General features: G+C 40.1%; 1 protein-coding gene across 3 annotated transcripts; it reads right to left on the reverse strand.

The window, feature by feature from the left end:
- Positions 1 to 338: 338 nt before the first annotated feature.
- rspry1 (ring finger and SPRY domain containing 1) lies at positions 339 to 15,036 on the reverse strand. 3 transcript variants are annotated; one of them, XM_078257848.1, is made up of 15 exons: positions 14,909 to 15,036; positions 13,545 to 14,140; positions 11,919 to 11,971; positions 10,458 to 10,570; positions 9,166 to 9,292; positions 8,105 to 8,163; positions 7,069 to 7,135; positions 6,464 to 6,595; positions 6,244 to 6,359; positions 5,879 to 6,022; positions 5,673 to 5,784; positions 5,301 to 5,403; positions 4,904 to 5,056; positions 3,020 to 3,124; positions 339 to 2,793 (listed from the first exon to the last, which is right to left on the reverse strand). In XM_078257848.1, exons 2-15 carry the CDS (start codon positions 13,940 to 13,942, stop codon positions 2,697 to 2,699), a joined length of 1,779 nt encoding a protein of 592 aa, XP_078113974.1. In that variant the 5' UTR covers positions 13,943 to 14,140; positions 14,909 to 15,036; the 3' UTR covers positions 339 to 2,696. The 3 variants fall into 3 exon arrangements, with proteins under 3 accessions (XP_078113974.1, XP_078113973.1, XP_078113971.1); XM_078257847.1 differs by having other exon boundaries at positions 14,853 to 15,036; XM_078257845.1 differs by having other exon boundaries at positions 14,658 to 15,036.
- Positions 15,037 to 17,028: the final 1,992 nt, after the last annotated feature.

Genomic DNA, 17,028 nt, shown 5'->3' on the forward strand with positions numbered 1-17,028 from the left:
GACATTACTGAGACAAAGTCCCCTTACTTCGTGTACTGGAATATCGCTCAGATGGAAGTAAATAATCTTTAATTTTTAATTATAACCAGATCTGTCCAGTCACTCTTTACTAACAGTTTAAGCATTGGCATGTCCCTTTGTTGTGATTTCAACAATTAATAGCTGCATAACTAAATGTATATTAAGAATTACACATTTTGTTTACTCACAAATGTGGAGGCCAAGTTTTAAAACTGGAAAGTCAGTGTTAAATAATCAGACTATCATTCCTGTTTTTGAGACAAAAGATGAGTTGAGATGTAAGTAAACACCACTCAGTCATACAAAAAAAAAAAAAATAGCACATGAACATACATTTATTACAAATATCACAACCCAGGAAACAATTCTTCAATCACATCTTTGGGAACTGTGGGGCTAAATTCCTTAATCAATGTTTTAAATACAATCCACGACTAATTCTTTACAATCCCGAATGTCATCTCAAACCGTAGAAGCAAACATATAATTTCTCTCACCTGCATGTACAGTATAAGGTGCTCCAGGAATACAACAAAGCAAACAGTGACCAGACCAGTCTTTTGTCCTACTGAGAGATGCATGTTACCTTTTAGAAATAATTCCAGTAGTCTGAATGGTTTTACAGATCCTGTTCATGCAATTTGGTAAAGTAGTAACACTTCCATAAATAACTTGAGCAAAACAGATGCAAACCTATTCAGCGTAATAATTTGAAATGTCATTGGATCTCATTTCATCACCGGTTTCCCAAATACAAATGTAATTTAGTCAACCCAGAGATGCTTCAAGTAAAGGATGGACAGAAAGACAGAGGAAAATAAGGTTCCTATAAAGACAGAGGGAGAAAGATGAAAGAGGAATTGGCTAAATGAGAGCAGAGAGATTTGCTAGGTTATATAAAGCACAAAGATGGAACCCACATTTTACTCAGTCTGAAAGACACATTGGAACATACACTTCCAATCTGACAAACTGCAAAACTGACAAGATCGATTCTGTATGCTGCGTTTAGTAGCAAGTTGACATCCCTTTTTTTTTTCCTGTACTGAAGCCCACACTCTTCAGCTCACATCACTATGTTGTGGCGGGTTGTTTCTTTCAAGTATTTCACTGCCAAATCAGACCCAGAATCTTAAAAATTACCCTGGGATATTTAGTAAACTGATAATGAGTTAAAAATATTCTCTTAAACGTTTCACATTTGTTTTAAGCAATTTACTGATCGGCTAATACAACACTGTCAATCAACAAAACCTGTTGTACCTCTCAACCAAGTTTCTACATCAGCGATCACCATCATTTATAGTACAAAATCAAGTCAAATCTGGAGGATTGAAAATAGTCGTCTTAGTACAGACGCAGGGGTTTGTCATTACAAACAAAAATGATAACAGTTTACTTATGTTGCACCTCAATGGAGCCTGACTCATGGCGGAGCTGCATTACAAGTTGTTGCCAAAGTGTTCACCTATCAAGCGATGTGGTGGTGGTGGAAAACTAATAATATACTTGCGCCTCAATGGCTCTTCAAACATTAGCACTTATAACTGGGGAAAAAAAACAAATCATTGCATTTACAGATACATTTTCCGTAAAAGTGCATCTGTGTATTTATTTTTTGTGCTTGACTACATGTGTACATGACTGAAGAAATTTCAACATCTGAGCAAAAACGACTAAGCACAAAAAGCAGCAGGGTCAGCCATGCTTAAAATCAGTTACTTCTAATACAGATTTAAGTAGGTTAAGAATTTTGTCACTGAACGTTTGGTAGTGCGACAGCCAACGGGATTTTTAACATTTGCTTTTGTAAACCGAATCGGAAAAACTAAACTCTTTGAATAACTCCAATTTTAAAGCTTTCAAAATCTGATATTTTATATATAAGTCTTTTTTTTCCCCCCAACGGCAAATCCTACCAGTGGGCAATCAATCTGTACAGACAGTGAAGCTGACCAAAGGATAGGTGTTGCTATAACCTTGGAGTGGGAAAAAAAAAAAAAAAAAAAAAAAAGATTGAAAATGCTACCTCGAGAACACCATAATTCGCATATCTATACCCAAAAAACATGAAAATGAGATTTATCTCAAATGTATCTGTACCTTGAGTTTAATACTGTACTACAAGCTGTATTCTTTTCTGTTAGCCAGCCCTTTCAGATCTGCAGACGTGTGCATGACGACGATTGGGATTAAATAGTAGTAGCCTCTGGACTGAAAGCGCAGCGAGATCCTCATATCATAGAAAGGATGTCTGATAACTCTACACAGGGGCTTGCAGATGAGAGGTTGGTTCCGTCTGTAATCTCAGGTCAGTTGTTTTTGCTGTTCATTTCTGCTCTTTTTGTCTGAAACACACACACTGGTTGGTAGAAAGGTGACGATTCTGGGCCCAGCTTCTGCAGTGAGTTGCCAGAAAGATACAAAAGAGGAGATGTAGGTAACTGGGAGAAAGCTCCTGGGGATCCTGCTGTGGTTGATTTCCCCTCCTCTTATCTCCTCTTTTTCTTCTCTCCACCCCTCCGTCGTCGCCTCCGCTTACCAGAAGTCACAGTTGTGGTATCATCACAACATTGTGGCACCATCCTCGCAGCCCTGCTGGGGGAGAGGGGATTAGAGGAGGAGGCTGTAGGGCTTGGGTGTCTCTCCTTATTAGAGAAGGGGCAGGAGGTTTGTCAGGAGACATGTGCAATGAGTCTAACGCGGGTCTGGATGTCCTGGCGGCACAGGGGGCACGTCTCTAACTGTAAGGCACACTCCATACACATACCACTGTAGGAAGATGGGAGGGAAACATAAAAGAAAGTTTTTATTATCCACTCATAGAAACCGCAGAAGAAAATTGGCTTGGGTATTAGTCTAACATATTATTTACTAAGACAAGCTGCTCTCCAAGATATTCTATCCAAATAGTTTTGACCTACACTATACTTATTAAACCAGTTTGAATAGTTTGGGACTTTCAAGCGCTGTTTGGTCACACTAGATGCACACATACCCATGTCCACAGGGCCGCAGCTCCGTGTCAGCCATGACGTCACAACACAGCGTGCAGCAGTTGTCTCGGATGCTAACCTGCTTTAGTAAGGCCAGACGCCGGTGTCTGTGAAACACGCACACATGAACAAACAAAGCAGATTAATATTTCCATTTACAGACATGTATTTAAAGCTGTTTTCTTCGGTATAGTGATGACAACCCAGCACTGCAGATCGTCATGATGTACTTGCACTGTGGCAAGTCTAAATTTAAAACATATTACACTGGCCTCTTACTTCTATTAATGTAAATAACTTTATGGAGTGTAAAACAACTTAACTGCAAAGCTTTAACAACTTAGCTTCCGAATACAGGACAAGAGTGATGTATTCTTGAATCTAAAAAGCCCACTACTGTTATTTTACCAAGCTAGTAACAGAGTCCAACACTCATGTGTTTATGCTTATTTATAAATCTATTCATTTTCTTCACTGTGTGTGTATACATTAGAGATCTGCTGTGGGACAGCTGGCCAAAAGGGCATGTTACAGATGTTGGTGGCACAGACAGGAACGAGTGGTCTCAAAATGCATGGTCAAGATGTGGGTTGGCTAACCATTTGATTCATTATTTCTGGCTGGACCGCAGCAATGCAAGCCCAGCGCTACAACCGCGAATGTCTGTCACTGAGGCGGGCGCCGAGTGATACACCATTGCTCGGAGTGAGTGATGACGCGAGTGTTTCCCCAATGAATCGGTGCGGCAGTCAGCTGGTTTGCCTCCGCTATCGCAGATCAATCAGCTGATCCACTTCCTCAAAATGTGGTTGTTGCTGTCGACGCAGTTTTAATGCAGGGGCTTACAGGGGATCAAGCCCCAGGGCTCGATGACGTGAGAAGGGCCCATGAGGCTTGAGTAAAAAAAGAATTCACAGAAAGAAAATAAAAAAAAAAATAAAAATCATGCCTCGACTTTGTGTGGTTTTCTGTTAGTTGAAACTCAGATAATATAAACTATTCAAATACCAGAAAAGAGTACACATCTTTAAAAGGAAACAATGCCAGTGGAACTTAAGTTTCACTTTCGGGCCGAGCTCTTTAAGGGAAACAATTTGTGTCACTGTGGCACAGGCAGTACATGCAGATAAATGGCTACTTTCTTACCATTTGTGTCAATAACAAATACACCAGTTTGATCCAATAAAAACAAGCCTGCAATAATTCCTCTCTTTGTCAGGATTATAATGTTCAGTTTTTGTTGACAGTGTGTCAAAGAGGTCTTGATTCAGCTACAGTAATGTTCCAGGTTGTGTTGTTGCATGGGATTGCTATATATGGGATTGATTGAGTCAACAACTTTCAATTAAATCTGACCATTTTAGGCTTCATAAAGATGTTATTTATTTCAGGCTGGTAGACGTGTTGTCTTGTGAAACTTAGTTGTGCACTAGGTACTATTAGGTGCACTTCATTTTGGTGTTCCACTGCCAGAGTATTGTGGATGCTAGGTCACTGGCACAATTTCTAGAGATAGACATTATTATTAAAAAAGGTGATAAGTGACACTTATTGCTCGGTTCATAACATTGCATCTAATTGGTGTTATTGGAGCCCTTTAACTAGTCATTACATTTACAAAAAGTCTAAAGAGCTGCTTTAATGTGGCCAGCAAATTAATAAGTGATGGAAATGCTATATGTACACTGAAGCAACCCCAAAAGATGAGTCATGTTTGTATCATGCCATACCTACGTGTTGGATGCTGTGTGCAAACAAATGATTCACTAGTCAGAGGACGATTGGGTAAGACAAGAGATTGCATAGTGCCTTTCCAAATTATCAGAGTGTAGTGTATTTTAGATGCTGTAAAAAAATCACTTTTAGGGCCAGATGAATTTTTTTACCTGGGTAGGATGATCTTTTCACTAGGCAGCAGTGAAGCAAAATCATTGAAGGTGCTGAACTTGACAGAAGGTGGGTGACGGAAAGGCTTGGCCCCAAAGTTAAACTCACACTGCTGGTATGACATAAAGCTGGCTGCCGCAAAGAAACCGGACCTGACAACAAGGAAGATAGGGGTTCATTTGAGAAAGGGACAGAAGAAAGAAAAAGGAAATACACAGGAAAGAAAGGACGGAAGGAGGGAAAAAGGAAGAATGGAATGCAAGAGGAAAGAAGTGTATGCAGGAGAACAGCCATTGACCCTTGTGTCACAGATCAAAAACCATAGAAAAAGTGACATATTAAGGAGGCGACTGTGTGTGTGTGTGTGTGTGTGTGTGTGTGTGTGTGTGTACTTACGTGGCTGAAGAGAAGACCTGTTTCTCTGGCGGCAGCTGATGTCCGTTCAGAAAGAAGATCATCTGCTTCTTGCTGAGGTCCAACAGGAAGCCGATGGCATCTCCTAAACAGGCCACAGGCGCAGAAGAATAAAGAATAAAGATACTCCATGTGGGAGGTAAATCAGAGCCTGAATGCTGGTGGTGACAGCAGCGTGTGGGTGCTAAAACCACAAAACACTCCAGGGAAACTAAAAACAAAGCAATTTCTAAATTTTTAGATTTTTTTCCCCTCTCTTGTACTGTTCAGAGAGACAACAAATTTCCTTTGAAGTGTATGGTTGAGAATTAGAAAAAAATAGTAGTCCTAAGTCTGTGCATGTGTTGTGCATACCCTCTTTCCAGCAGGGGTGAGAGTGAGGTTTACTGCGAGCGTTGTACCAGATGAGCTGCCTGCAGCCATCATACGCACATGAGTATTCATCGTCTCCTATCCCGTAACCCTCCTGTAACACATACACACACAAAACGCTACATTGTGTGACTGCAGAAAAACAGAATATGGAAAAGCTGAACAGTGCAGACGCTGAAGATGAGTACATGGTTGAGGAATTTGCTGTCCTTGGTGGCCCATCCGATTTGCATCACGCCGGATGTAATGACCGTCACCTCATAGTACCAAACGCCTGAATCTACGCAGAATGTACAACGCACGCTCTCAAAGGATGAGGCATCACATCGTGCCTGAGGCGAGCAAAAAGACAGAAAGAAAACATTCATAAATCATTCAGATTTTATATATACTTAAAAACATTTATATCAGACTTAAGGGTATAACGTTTTTAAATCTCAATGTTGGAGAAGGCATGATTTCCTAAAGGAGTTCATCTGCTATTTATCACATGTACACCCATTAATTCTGCCATTTGTGTGGCTATTCTCATAAACTACACACACTGACTAACCTCTAGTCCAGAAGGGGAGATCTTAAGGTACTCGCTGACATCGTTGCTGTTGAGCATGGCGTTGATATTTGAGAGGTTTACCTTCTCGTAGGTGAACTGACGACCATCCTTGAGGACTGGACGGAGGATGACAGAGGAACATTATCATTTCTTCACACACACACACACACACACACACACACACGCGCGCGCACACACGCGCACACACACGGCTACTCACACAGGTTGTCGAGGCTCCACTGTGAGCAGAATCCGACCTGCCTCTTCAGGTAGTCAGGGTGCTCTGCCCACGACTCCAGGACAGCGAGTCGATTGCTGATACACGACTCAGACACCGTCAGTTTGTTCTCACCTGAGGGCAAGAAGATGCACCAGGCATGTGTGTTAAAGCCGTCTAACAAATCTCAAAAATAAATCTGTGTCAGAGATGAAAGTGACTTCAGTGAAATATGTTTTTTAAAAGGTTTGTGTAGGAGAGGCAATGTTAGGATGCAAAGGCCAGTTCAAAATTTACCAACAACCTGTTGAAGAAAAAAATGGGACTACAAAGACTTGTAAAGCCACAAGTGGAGAATTTTTGTTTAGAGTATTAAAACATTTCAGCACCACAATTTCGCTTTTGCAACCAATCAGCAATTCACTTTGGTTTGGAATTGAACAGCAGAAAATGTTGAACAGCACATCTGTGTCTCTACTTCACAACATAATATTTAGTATGCAAAAACAGACAGGGGAAAGGGGAACTAGTCACTAGTCTCATGAGTCTTTATAAAAAAAAAAAAAAATTACAAAAAGCTGGCCTTAAAATACAGTAAGTGAACCTACTGGTCTGGGAGAACTTCTCCAAAGCGATGAGAGCAAACAGCATGACAGTAGGGTGGGCCTCGGAGCTCTGGAGGGAGATTTAGAGAAAGAAAAAGATCATCAGTCTGTGCTCTTTTTCAGGTTATTATTTTGATCTACACAACATTTTCTTTCACGCAATCTTGTAAAACTTTCCCTGCTGTTCAAAATTCACAGTGAGCAGTTTTGTAACTGACAAGTCACAATTTAGACTTGACTTTGTTGACTGTGAAACCTTCACTATGTCTTCCTTTCAGGATAAAGTCCACTAAAAACATTTCCCTGCGTACATCTGTCTGTCTATCTATCTCACTCTTCTTTCTATTCAAAGCCCTCCTCAACTACTCCATAGTAAAGTGCATTGTCAAAAGATTTTCCTGAGAAGCAGCTACAGAGTGTTTTTCCACTCAAGTTGTCATATTTGGATGCTTTTTTATTGCTTTTTGTTGGAGGAGTATAAAATACTTCAATTGCAAAACTGACTGCCTTATAGCTCTGACAAAGCACATCAAAGAGAGTTGATTGGAAAACAGTGAGGTACTTTTCAGATGAATAACTAAAACAATTTGAGAAGTAGTATAAGACCTTTAAGAAAGAAACTACTGGTTGGACTCCAGAAGATTTTCCAAATACCTTCGAATTCAAAGTCGGAAATCATTTGTAAAAACTACCAACCTGTTCATTTGAAGCATACTGACGCCTTAACGGTGCATTTAGACAGTCAGCATCTCATCAAATCTTTGAATACAAAAACATTGTTTTTGTCTGGCATTTTGTAAATGAAAAAGTAGCTTGGTTGCCGATGTATCACAAGAGAAGTGATGACCCTCCCCTATCCATCTATGGATAACATGCCATAAATAAATAAAAATAGCAATTTGATGTTGCACCTTTCCACAAAATTAATCATAAACATGCAGACTGCCAAAACAGGAGAGACGTGAGTGAGTGAGTGAGTGAGTGAGTGAGTGAGTGAGCGAGCGAGCGAGCGAGCGAGCGAGCGAGCGTGCTTGCTCACCAGGCTCTCTAGAAGGTACTCAAGGGTTCCAGGGCTCAACAATCCAATACTAGCCGGACCTAAAAAAAAACAAAAGGAATGTTAAGATGCTGTGTTAATGGGTCAATATCATGAGGAACAACTGTATTTTAACCTCACTCATTGACCGAGAGCCCTGCATTCTGCAGCAACGAAACGGGCTGCAATGTAATCTTATGGTCAACTAGAAAATACATTTCCTGCAGAAAATGCGTGGGAATGCTGAATAGCTAAAGCTAAACTGGATGAATAGCTTAAATCCGTAAGAAGAAGTTGAAGTAGTGAGAATAGTTGAAAAAGTGGAAATCGGTTTAATAAGTATGAATTTCATTAAAAAGTGAAAAGCTTATGCTAAACTGAACTGTTGGCTTTAAAAGTTGAATAATGACAAGACGTAGAACATTGTGAGGTCTGAGTATATTTTCCAACTGATAATGACTCACAAATGCAGAAATATGAAACAAATTGTATGAAACATCTCGTCTCGTCCTGTCGCGAGAGGTGACTTGTCGTAAGACAGCGGAGTGAGAGTTGAGGAGTGCTGGGAAGAGTTTACAGAACGAGAACTCTTCAGAACGAGACTTTTCCGTTGGTTAGAAACCATAGAAAAAGTGTCTTGGTTAGAAACAGTCTAGATCAAGCGAAAAGTAAAGAAAAAACGTTTTATTTCTCTGTAGGGTCCTTTTCCATAATGTAGTCAGTTAAAATAACAAACTGAGCCTGTTAAGTGGCAAAAACAAGCACTTTTAGTGGACGTAAATTGGCGGTAGACAATTGCCTCATAGGATTACATTGCAGCCTATTTCGTGGCTGCAGACCACTCACTCAATACTACACCAATTTTAAAAATTGTTGTTCCCATTAGTCCCTTAGACACTAAGACATGGGAAAATTAGAAGTTACCCTTTAATTTCTTGTAATCAGTTGTTCGCAATGAGCTTGAATGTCTACAAGTTAATAGCGAGCAAGTAGCATGCCAAGCAAGACTGTTGACTCCAGGATTTAATAAAAAAATAAATCACACGTGTAAATGTGGACTGTACCAGCCAGTTTCTCTGCCAGGCATCCTAGGACAGCTGTGGTGTTTCTGTGTTTAGCCGGGATTAGAGCGTCCTGTCGTGCTACAGCCGAACTCAGACTCAACATGTCAGACAGTTTCTGGAGAGCATCCTGGAAAGAGAAGATGGAGCAGTTGCTCAAATGAAAGTCACATACACTCAGTTTCTACCAAATAATCCAAACTTTTAAGAGGATGGAGAGATGAAATATTACAATTGTAGTCACAATGTTCCCAAATCCATACATGATTGTGATGGAAAATGCCCCAAAAGAAAAAACACACACCCCCCCCCCCGGTCCAGCTAGAGAAAGCACACCATAAGTAAATTAAATGAACTTTAACAGGGACACAGTGTCACTGATGCAGCAGAAACCAGGATCAGACAATATCATCCAATCAATACACAGTACTGGGCTGCAGTCCCAGCAGTTTCATACTTGCAGTTTGAGTCCAGCCAGTGCTACTTATAGCCACCACCTGCAGGCAAGGACTGAGCGTTTGTTTTTGTTTTTTTCTTCCTTTTATAGCTGCTGTGTGTTTGAAAGCTTTGCATTTTAGATTTTAAATCTGCAAAATACAGTATGTTTTGCTAGGCGGTGTACTACTGGAAAGAGTACAGAGTTCATACTGTTCAGAGTGCGTATGTCCTTTGTCCTCAGGTTACTTTGGACCGGGAGGCATGAGGTCTTAACCAGATTTTATTTGTCCAAAGGGAAAAAAGATCGAGGTGATGTAAGAGAGAGGAGGTGGAAAGCAGAGGTCAAATGAAAACAATACGTGATGAAGTTACAAGCCTGTATCTTGAAGTGTTAAGAATTGGGACCACAGCAATTCACTAATCATGGGGTGTACATACACACAAATTCACCTAAATACAAAAAAAGTCATGGCAATGAGGACGACTGGTTTTCTGATAAGAGCTGCAGTCGCAAACAAGGGGGCCAGAGCAGGGTCAGTTTTGAGATTACATCTTTTTCACCTAAGGCTTTGGTCAGTTTCGGGGTGAGACATTTCTAGGTTACGGGTCATATTATTTTAAAGTTATTACCCCAAATGACTCTCTCTTTGTCATAAAAAAAAAGGCATAAGCAGGGTTTGTCGTGCCTTTACACGGCTTAGGCGCACCGCCTAAGCGTATGAACGTTCAAATGATGTAGAGCGCACCTGGACGAGCCGACGCACAGGACTGGCGTCGTATGCAAATGAGTGCATGACGTAATTTGCACTCAAGCGCCCCTAAAAACCCAGGAAAAATCCTGGGCATAAGCCACTTACCTTGGTGGGCAGGGGACACTCATCCAATAGAAGGGTTATGACTGCAGGGCCAAGCGGATCGTGCAATGGGATCACTCGAATCAGAGACTGGACAACCTCTAGCCAACCATCATCTGAGGGAGAAGAGAGAGGAAAAAAAAAAAAAAAAAAGATTGATTTCAGTATCGACTGCTTGAATGTATCGGAGCATTCAGGCGTTTCTCCTGCTTGACTCTCTTGTCTCTGTGTTGCTCATGTTCTTTCATTATGATAACACACACTTCATGCAAAAACACAAACATTCCTGTTAGTCCCAATGAAACCAGATAACTGAAATATGATTAAGTGTGCTGAAATCCCTTTGTGAGACAGACCCCTGGGTTATGATTTTCAGGTGCAGCATGAATACTAAAACATCCATTTCCTGTCCATTAGATGACTCAGTAAGAAACTCTCTCTCTCTCTCTCTCTCTCTCTCTAACACTACCACTTCTGAAAGCCCCAGCCAACTGCTTGATATTGTCACATCTGGCACATCTGGCGCAAACAGAAAGTGACTGTCTGGCTGACTTGTTGCTTGGCTGCCTTCAGGGTTCAGTATCTGCAAGCTAATACCCAACTTGGCTCCATACAAAACCATGTCAGCATCAAACACTACATGTGCAAACACAACAATTCAAAGGCTACCCCATAACAGGGCTACACACAGCATGAGAGCGTCATTCACCATATGCACAAGACAGCACACACAACAAACCAAAAGCACACACAAACATCAAGAAGCTTTAAATAGACACAACCCCAAAAAAAAAAATCAGACCTGTCAGTCAAACTCAGAATACAGAAACTACATTATACGTTATTAACTTGCTGCACAAACCAGCAAAAATCTTCTGTAATTTTTTTTATAAAAGCATAAAACAAAAAGAAAACAAATGAAGCCACTTCATAAAATTAGTTTTTAAAAGATTATTCCACAGTCTTGGAGCCCTAACAGCAAATGACCTACTACCCTCCGTCTCCAGCCTTGCCCTGGGGTCCGAGAGCAGCAGCTGGTCTGCAGATCTGAGGGTAGGGAATAAGTAGTGACCAAGACATGATGACTGCAGTGCAACTCGTGACTATGTCCCTTCCCCCCCGGGCTGGGCCACTAGGTGTGTTAAAGAAATGCTGAGGCAGCAATATTACTGCAACATTGTAAGCAGCAGACAGGTGGTGTTGCAGCCCCCTTGAGTGAAGGTTTCTCCAGTTTGACATAAATGGCCTCTTTTAGACATCATTCAAACCCGTCCATCTTCTTTATGTAGGTCCTCAAAACTTCTTAACAGAACACAGCTCAACACAAACCAAATATGCTTACTGCTTGACCCGCTTCGAACAACCTGTATCAATTACTGCTTTAGCATCACCTTAGGTCACATTGCTAACTGGACAAATAAGTCCATCACCAGTGTGTGAATGGGTTTTAATTTTTTTTCTTACCTGTCTCAGCCATCTCGTGCAAAGTGATCATGGAGTAAGGGGGCTCTTGGTCACTGAAAAACAAATGTTCAGACAGAATGTGATCTATACACGTTTCTTACATCTTTTTTTTTCCATTTTACCTGAATGCTATACAACACAAACTCTGCTCTATATTTTGTGATATATGCATTTATTTATGTGCATACTTTACACAAATGGAGGTGGTGCTCCTAAGTAGTAGAGTAGTAGTAGAGTATTCAACCAGCAAATACACCTCAAGTCTTTATGACCCAGCATCTGAAATATTATAAATAAATGACTCAAGCCTTTGTGTGTTTCTGCGATTGCAGTCATGGCTATGGGCAGTAATGTTATCCCATGGAGAGGTTAAAGCAAGCGTAAAAGATTTACTTCAGTGGAGGTCGTTTTTGACGACGCTGCAGCTAGCACTGTTGCTCGTCATGGCTCATTTTAAGCTGAAAACTGCTTTTGTTTTGACAGCCATAACTTCAGCCAACTTGATCCTCAGATTCCTAACACAACTAAGTAATACTGTAACTTAATCTTCTCAGGCTGCAATATTTATCAGTATTCTAATAAAGGGATATTTTTGCTGTATCCTGCAACCACTGTTAGTTTTTCCAATTTATGCAATCCTACTCGCGGTGCAACTCAATATTTTATTTACTTATCAATAAATCAACTACTTGCTTTTTTGAATGATAGAATAATTATTTAGGCTATACAATGTGAAATTGTACAAAACTCTAATTTTGTCTCACCAATCAATAAAAATACCAAAATGTTAAATTTACATAAAAACTTGGGTTAACTTGTTTTATGTAGCATGCTTTATTATGCTAAAATGGTAGATTACAGTTCACCTGTGTGGGGAAATTGTGCTAAAATAAATGTCAATAAAGAAGAGAATAAAATCTGTAAATGGATGAAAGAAATGCAGGCAGTTCAACAAGTGGCTTGATCAGACAGAGAATATGCTGAAAAAGGGGAGATCAAACGATCATTAAAAATGGACATGCCATGCCTTTTAACTATAAAATAGAATTTATAAACACACATTTGCACAAATGGTCAAACCAGTGAAAAGCTACAGGAGTATGTGAAAGAATAGTTTGTAAAGGAACTCAAGCTGAAACTGGATTGTTTTGATCAGAGGAACAGTCATGTAGAGAGGTACATGGGGCTGCACAGAACTGTGACAAAAAGGCCCTGAAACATTTTATGATAAAGTTAAGTCCTGATATAAGACAGTTTGGCTTGTTGTATTTTGTTACTTCAGGTAAAAAAATAAGTTACTGTACATTACTTTGTCAGTTTGGTTCAAGATGAATTAGTTACAGCCTTTACATTTCTATTGGTTATTTTGTAAAATGACTGCTTTAGTCGTGAATTGGCTGCAGTTTACACACATTAGCTTTCACTTATGGTGAGAAATCCTGGTTTCCTGGAAAAGAACAATACATTCCCCAGTTATACTTTCAGCTAGCCAGAGGAAACATTAGGGGTGTGAATCTTCACTGGTGTCACTATTCGATTACGATTAACCTGTCAACAATTCGAATCAATATCACGATGCATCACCTCCTCAATATTATTATATATTGATATTAGTATTAGACTTACTTGTCTACAAGTGTCCTGATGACAGCTAATGTGTCCAGCACCAGGCCATCCACATTCTGTTTCTTCCGTCTTGGCTCATGGGGCCCTCGCCCTCGGCGTGGCGGCCTAACTGGGTCCCTGGGTCGACTGCTCCGCGCCTCTCCGGCATCAACACCTACGCCTGTACCGTGATCCACCCGCCTAGCTTGTCCTCGAGTTGCCCTTGATGACCCATGGTGATTATCCTCCACGTCACTATCCTCCCGGCACACACAGCTGTTACCCATGGTTCCAGTGCCAGAGACCACAGTGACAAGGGTCTCCCAGAATGGGGAAAGGGAGTTTGAGGAGGAAAGGAAGATCAGAACCTGTGCTAGGCTCCTGCAAGCACAAAAAGTGATCCAGGTGGCTACTATCATATCATTTGAAGAGCTTGGTTTTGGGGTATTCTTGTCCCAGTGGGCTGGGTGGGGTCAGCTTGAATGATCATACTGTTGCCAAACAGAGATGTGGGATTGTTTTACGACCAGGAGAGGTCAGTTGATGCAACGAAAAAGGTTTTGAACATCATAGACAGCCCAGGGCTCAGGTCCAGTTCTCATCCAGGGCTTGCATGGCTGTGGACGCAACACAAACAAAGTAGAATTGAAAAAGTGAATTATGCCCCAAAGTTAAGTCTCTCAGAGCAGTATATTTAACTGTTTCATGTCATTTCAAGTGATCATGTTTTGCCAGCAGCAAAGCTTAAAACCAGCGGAGGTTGCACACCCCATGATATGTGTTACGCCTGAAAGATAGAAACGTGTGAAAACTAGAAAGAAAACTGTAAAAACTAGAAAGAAAATCAACATTGGCCATTTAGGTTATCTCTTAAGCACAGTAACGTTAGCTACTATATAATGTCTAGCTGTTTCAATCTAGAGCTGGGCTGTGTAAGTAGACAGCCACAGTGTATTAACAATGAGCTCATTTGAGACATTTTAGTATTGTTGACAAACAAGAGATGTTCAGTTAGCTGGCTAGCAGGCATTGTAACATTAGCATTTCCAAATGAAAAACATGTCTCAAAAGCCGGCACTTTTTATTTCGTTAGTAAACTATATGGTTACATATGAACCGAGACGCATAACTTACGTTGCTACCACTTGAAAAACAGCAGCATTCAAGCTAAGTCGAGTCAGACCGAAGTAGTTAACAAAACAGACAGCTAACTAGCCAGCTACGAACCAGCTAACTGTTAGCCCAGTTAGCTGGACACTCCTCTGATCATACTGTCAAGCTGCACAAGTTAGCTAAAGTAAGTAGCTTTGAACTACTCGGGGTACTCACGCGCCGGTAAAGTTTAGGGGCACATTTACAGGACCCGTCTATATTACTCAACACACCTTTGCTGAACTCTAAAACAGCACATTTATTTGACAGCCAGCTAACACCTCGTACACATAACGACGCTACACCGCTAGCTAGCTGTTTGCTAAGTTCCGTAGCGTTTGCAGCTAAAAGGTTGGCTATCATCAGCTGTGGCTGCGGAGATGCGGCTGACTAGGAGGGTTTCTGTTGAGCACAACGTCAACATACAGCGGTTTCCCATTTTATTGTCAAATAAAATATTTCTCTCTTTCTTTCATTATCCATGATGTATCACGAAGCCCACTGATGTCTGTTTAGAAATCACTTTGTTTTGTGTATTGTCTTTTTGCACAATATTGTTTGACTGAAAAAAAGATGGCGAGAAGCAAGAATAAAAGCAACAACAAGTGTGTAACAAAAAAACATTACATGAGATGACAATGCAGACTAAACACTTCAAACAAGTGTGCTACAACAATTGTTTAAGAAAATAAAATACACAAAAAAAAAACGTGTCAACACGTGAATGCCAGAAGGCGACTAGATGACCTGAAGCCAAACTTTCCCAGAGTACTTGAACGCAATCTCCAGAAGTCCCAAAAGAAAACAACAAAAAACTCAGGATGTCCATCTGTTTAAAATGATGCACAAGACAGGTGGAATATTTCCATTTAAAAGTGCACACATAGGCTACATGAATAATTTAGAATATTTTAGTCTGTATAAGAATTATATAATCCCACTGTTTCACAAGAACAACGCATTACAGAATGAATGTGATAAATACAGTGGAGAACTTTACAACTACTTCAGAGGAAATTTGATTAGAGAATTATAAGGTCAAGCGATTCATTTTCCAAGGTGAATCAGCATTGTGTCACTGAATGTTAAAAAAAGAGAAAAAAAAAGACTGAGAATCAGTAATTTGTCATCAAAATGGTCACATTTATTAACACTTAATCAAAGTATTTTTTGTCAGGGAATAAGTAAGCAGAAAACGACAGAGAGGAACTGTAGGTGGGCCGGGAGACTCCATGTAGCATGGTCCAGGTTTATGTTCCAGGCTGCGGTCCATTTTAGTAAGTCTAAAAGTCCTTCTCATGTAATCATAAAAATAAAATATGGTTTGACATCTCTGGACCAGTTTGATGTCTCAGAATTGGGGCATCTGAACTCTGACTAATATATCTGATGGTATAGTCAAAGTATTATTTAAAGACGAAACTGGATCAATTAATATGGGGCGCCAAATGTAAAAATTCAGATACAATTTTATAGCTGATATATTTTGATTATTTAGCTCACTTTCCTCACATTTAGATGATTTTCCTCACATTTGAGACAGACATTCGTGTAAAACAACATGTTATATGCAATTGTCAACAACATATTAAAAGTAAAAAAAAAAAATAAAGTTAAATAAAAAGTTAAATTGTATCAGAATTTTTACATTTGGCGCCACAATATGCAGTGTAATTAATATAGATAGATGTAATAGACAGACGAGTACAAAATACAATCTGGTTTGGTTCTTTTCTCACAGCCAGGAGATAAACACTGAATTTACTAATATTATCCGTTAAGAAGTGGTTAATAACCTCAAACATAATGCTGTAATAAACGGTCTTATCTCATTATCAAAGATGATGAGTGTGCATACATTGCATAGGCATTCTTTTTCTATTTACACTGATTCACATAGAGTGGTCTATTCTAAACTAAGTCTTGAATTAAAATGTACCACAGAATACCACAGAATTAACAGTCTAAAGTGTTACATTAAGTCAATCATGCATTTAGATGGTGTGCTGTAAATTGGGACAGTCATACACCCTGCTTTGGTCTAGGGCAGTATTGAAGGAGTTGTCACGATACATCCCACTCTTGCCCAGGTCTTCAGAGAATCTTTGTGATTTAGGGTGGAAAGTACATGGTGAGCTTTCAAAGGTTGAAGGGAGAAGACCATAGTCACTGGAAGTGGTCCTGTACAATAGATTCTGGGGTTTTGCCCCCAGCGCTGGCAGTACATCTTTAACTGCTGCAGTCATCATGCAGGAGAAAACTGGGTTTCCAGGGTTGGCACACATTTTAGTATTTTCTTCCTGCTGTTCTTGAGAGGCTGACATCATTGCAGTGCCTATGAAAAGAAACTGAT

Source organism: Sander vitreus, chromosome 8 (genome assembly GCF_031162955.1).
Source record: "Sander vitreus isolate 19-12246 chromosome 8, sanVit1, whole genome shotgun sequence".
Taxonomy (NCBI): domain Eukaryota; kingdom Metazoa; phylum Chordata; class Actinopteri; order Perciformes; family Percidae; genus Sander; species Sander vitreus.

Bases quoted from the DNA above. Each gene is read 5' to 3' on its own strand.
- rspry1 (XM_078257848.1), bottom strand. From the start codon at position 13,942: ATGATAGTAGCCACCTGGATCACTTTTTGTGCTTGCAGGAGCCTAGCA. The intron at 6,596-7,068 runs GTAGGTTCACTT...TCTTGCCCTCAG, and splicing joins GGAGAAGTTCTCCCAGACCA to GTGAGAACAAACTGACGGTG. The intron at 2,794-3,019 runs GTATGTGTGCAT...ATCTTCCTACAG, and splicing joins CTGCGGCCCTGTGGACATGG to TGGTATGTGTATGGAGTGTG.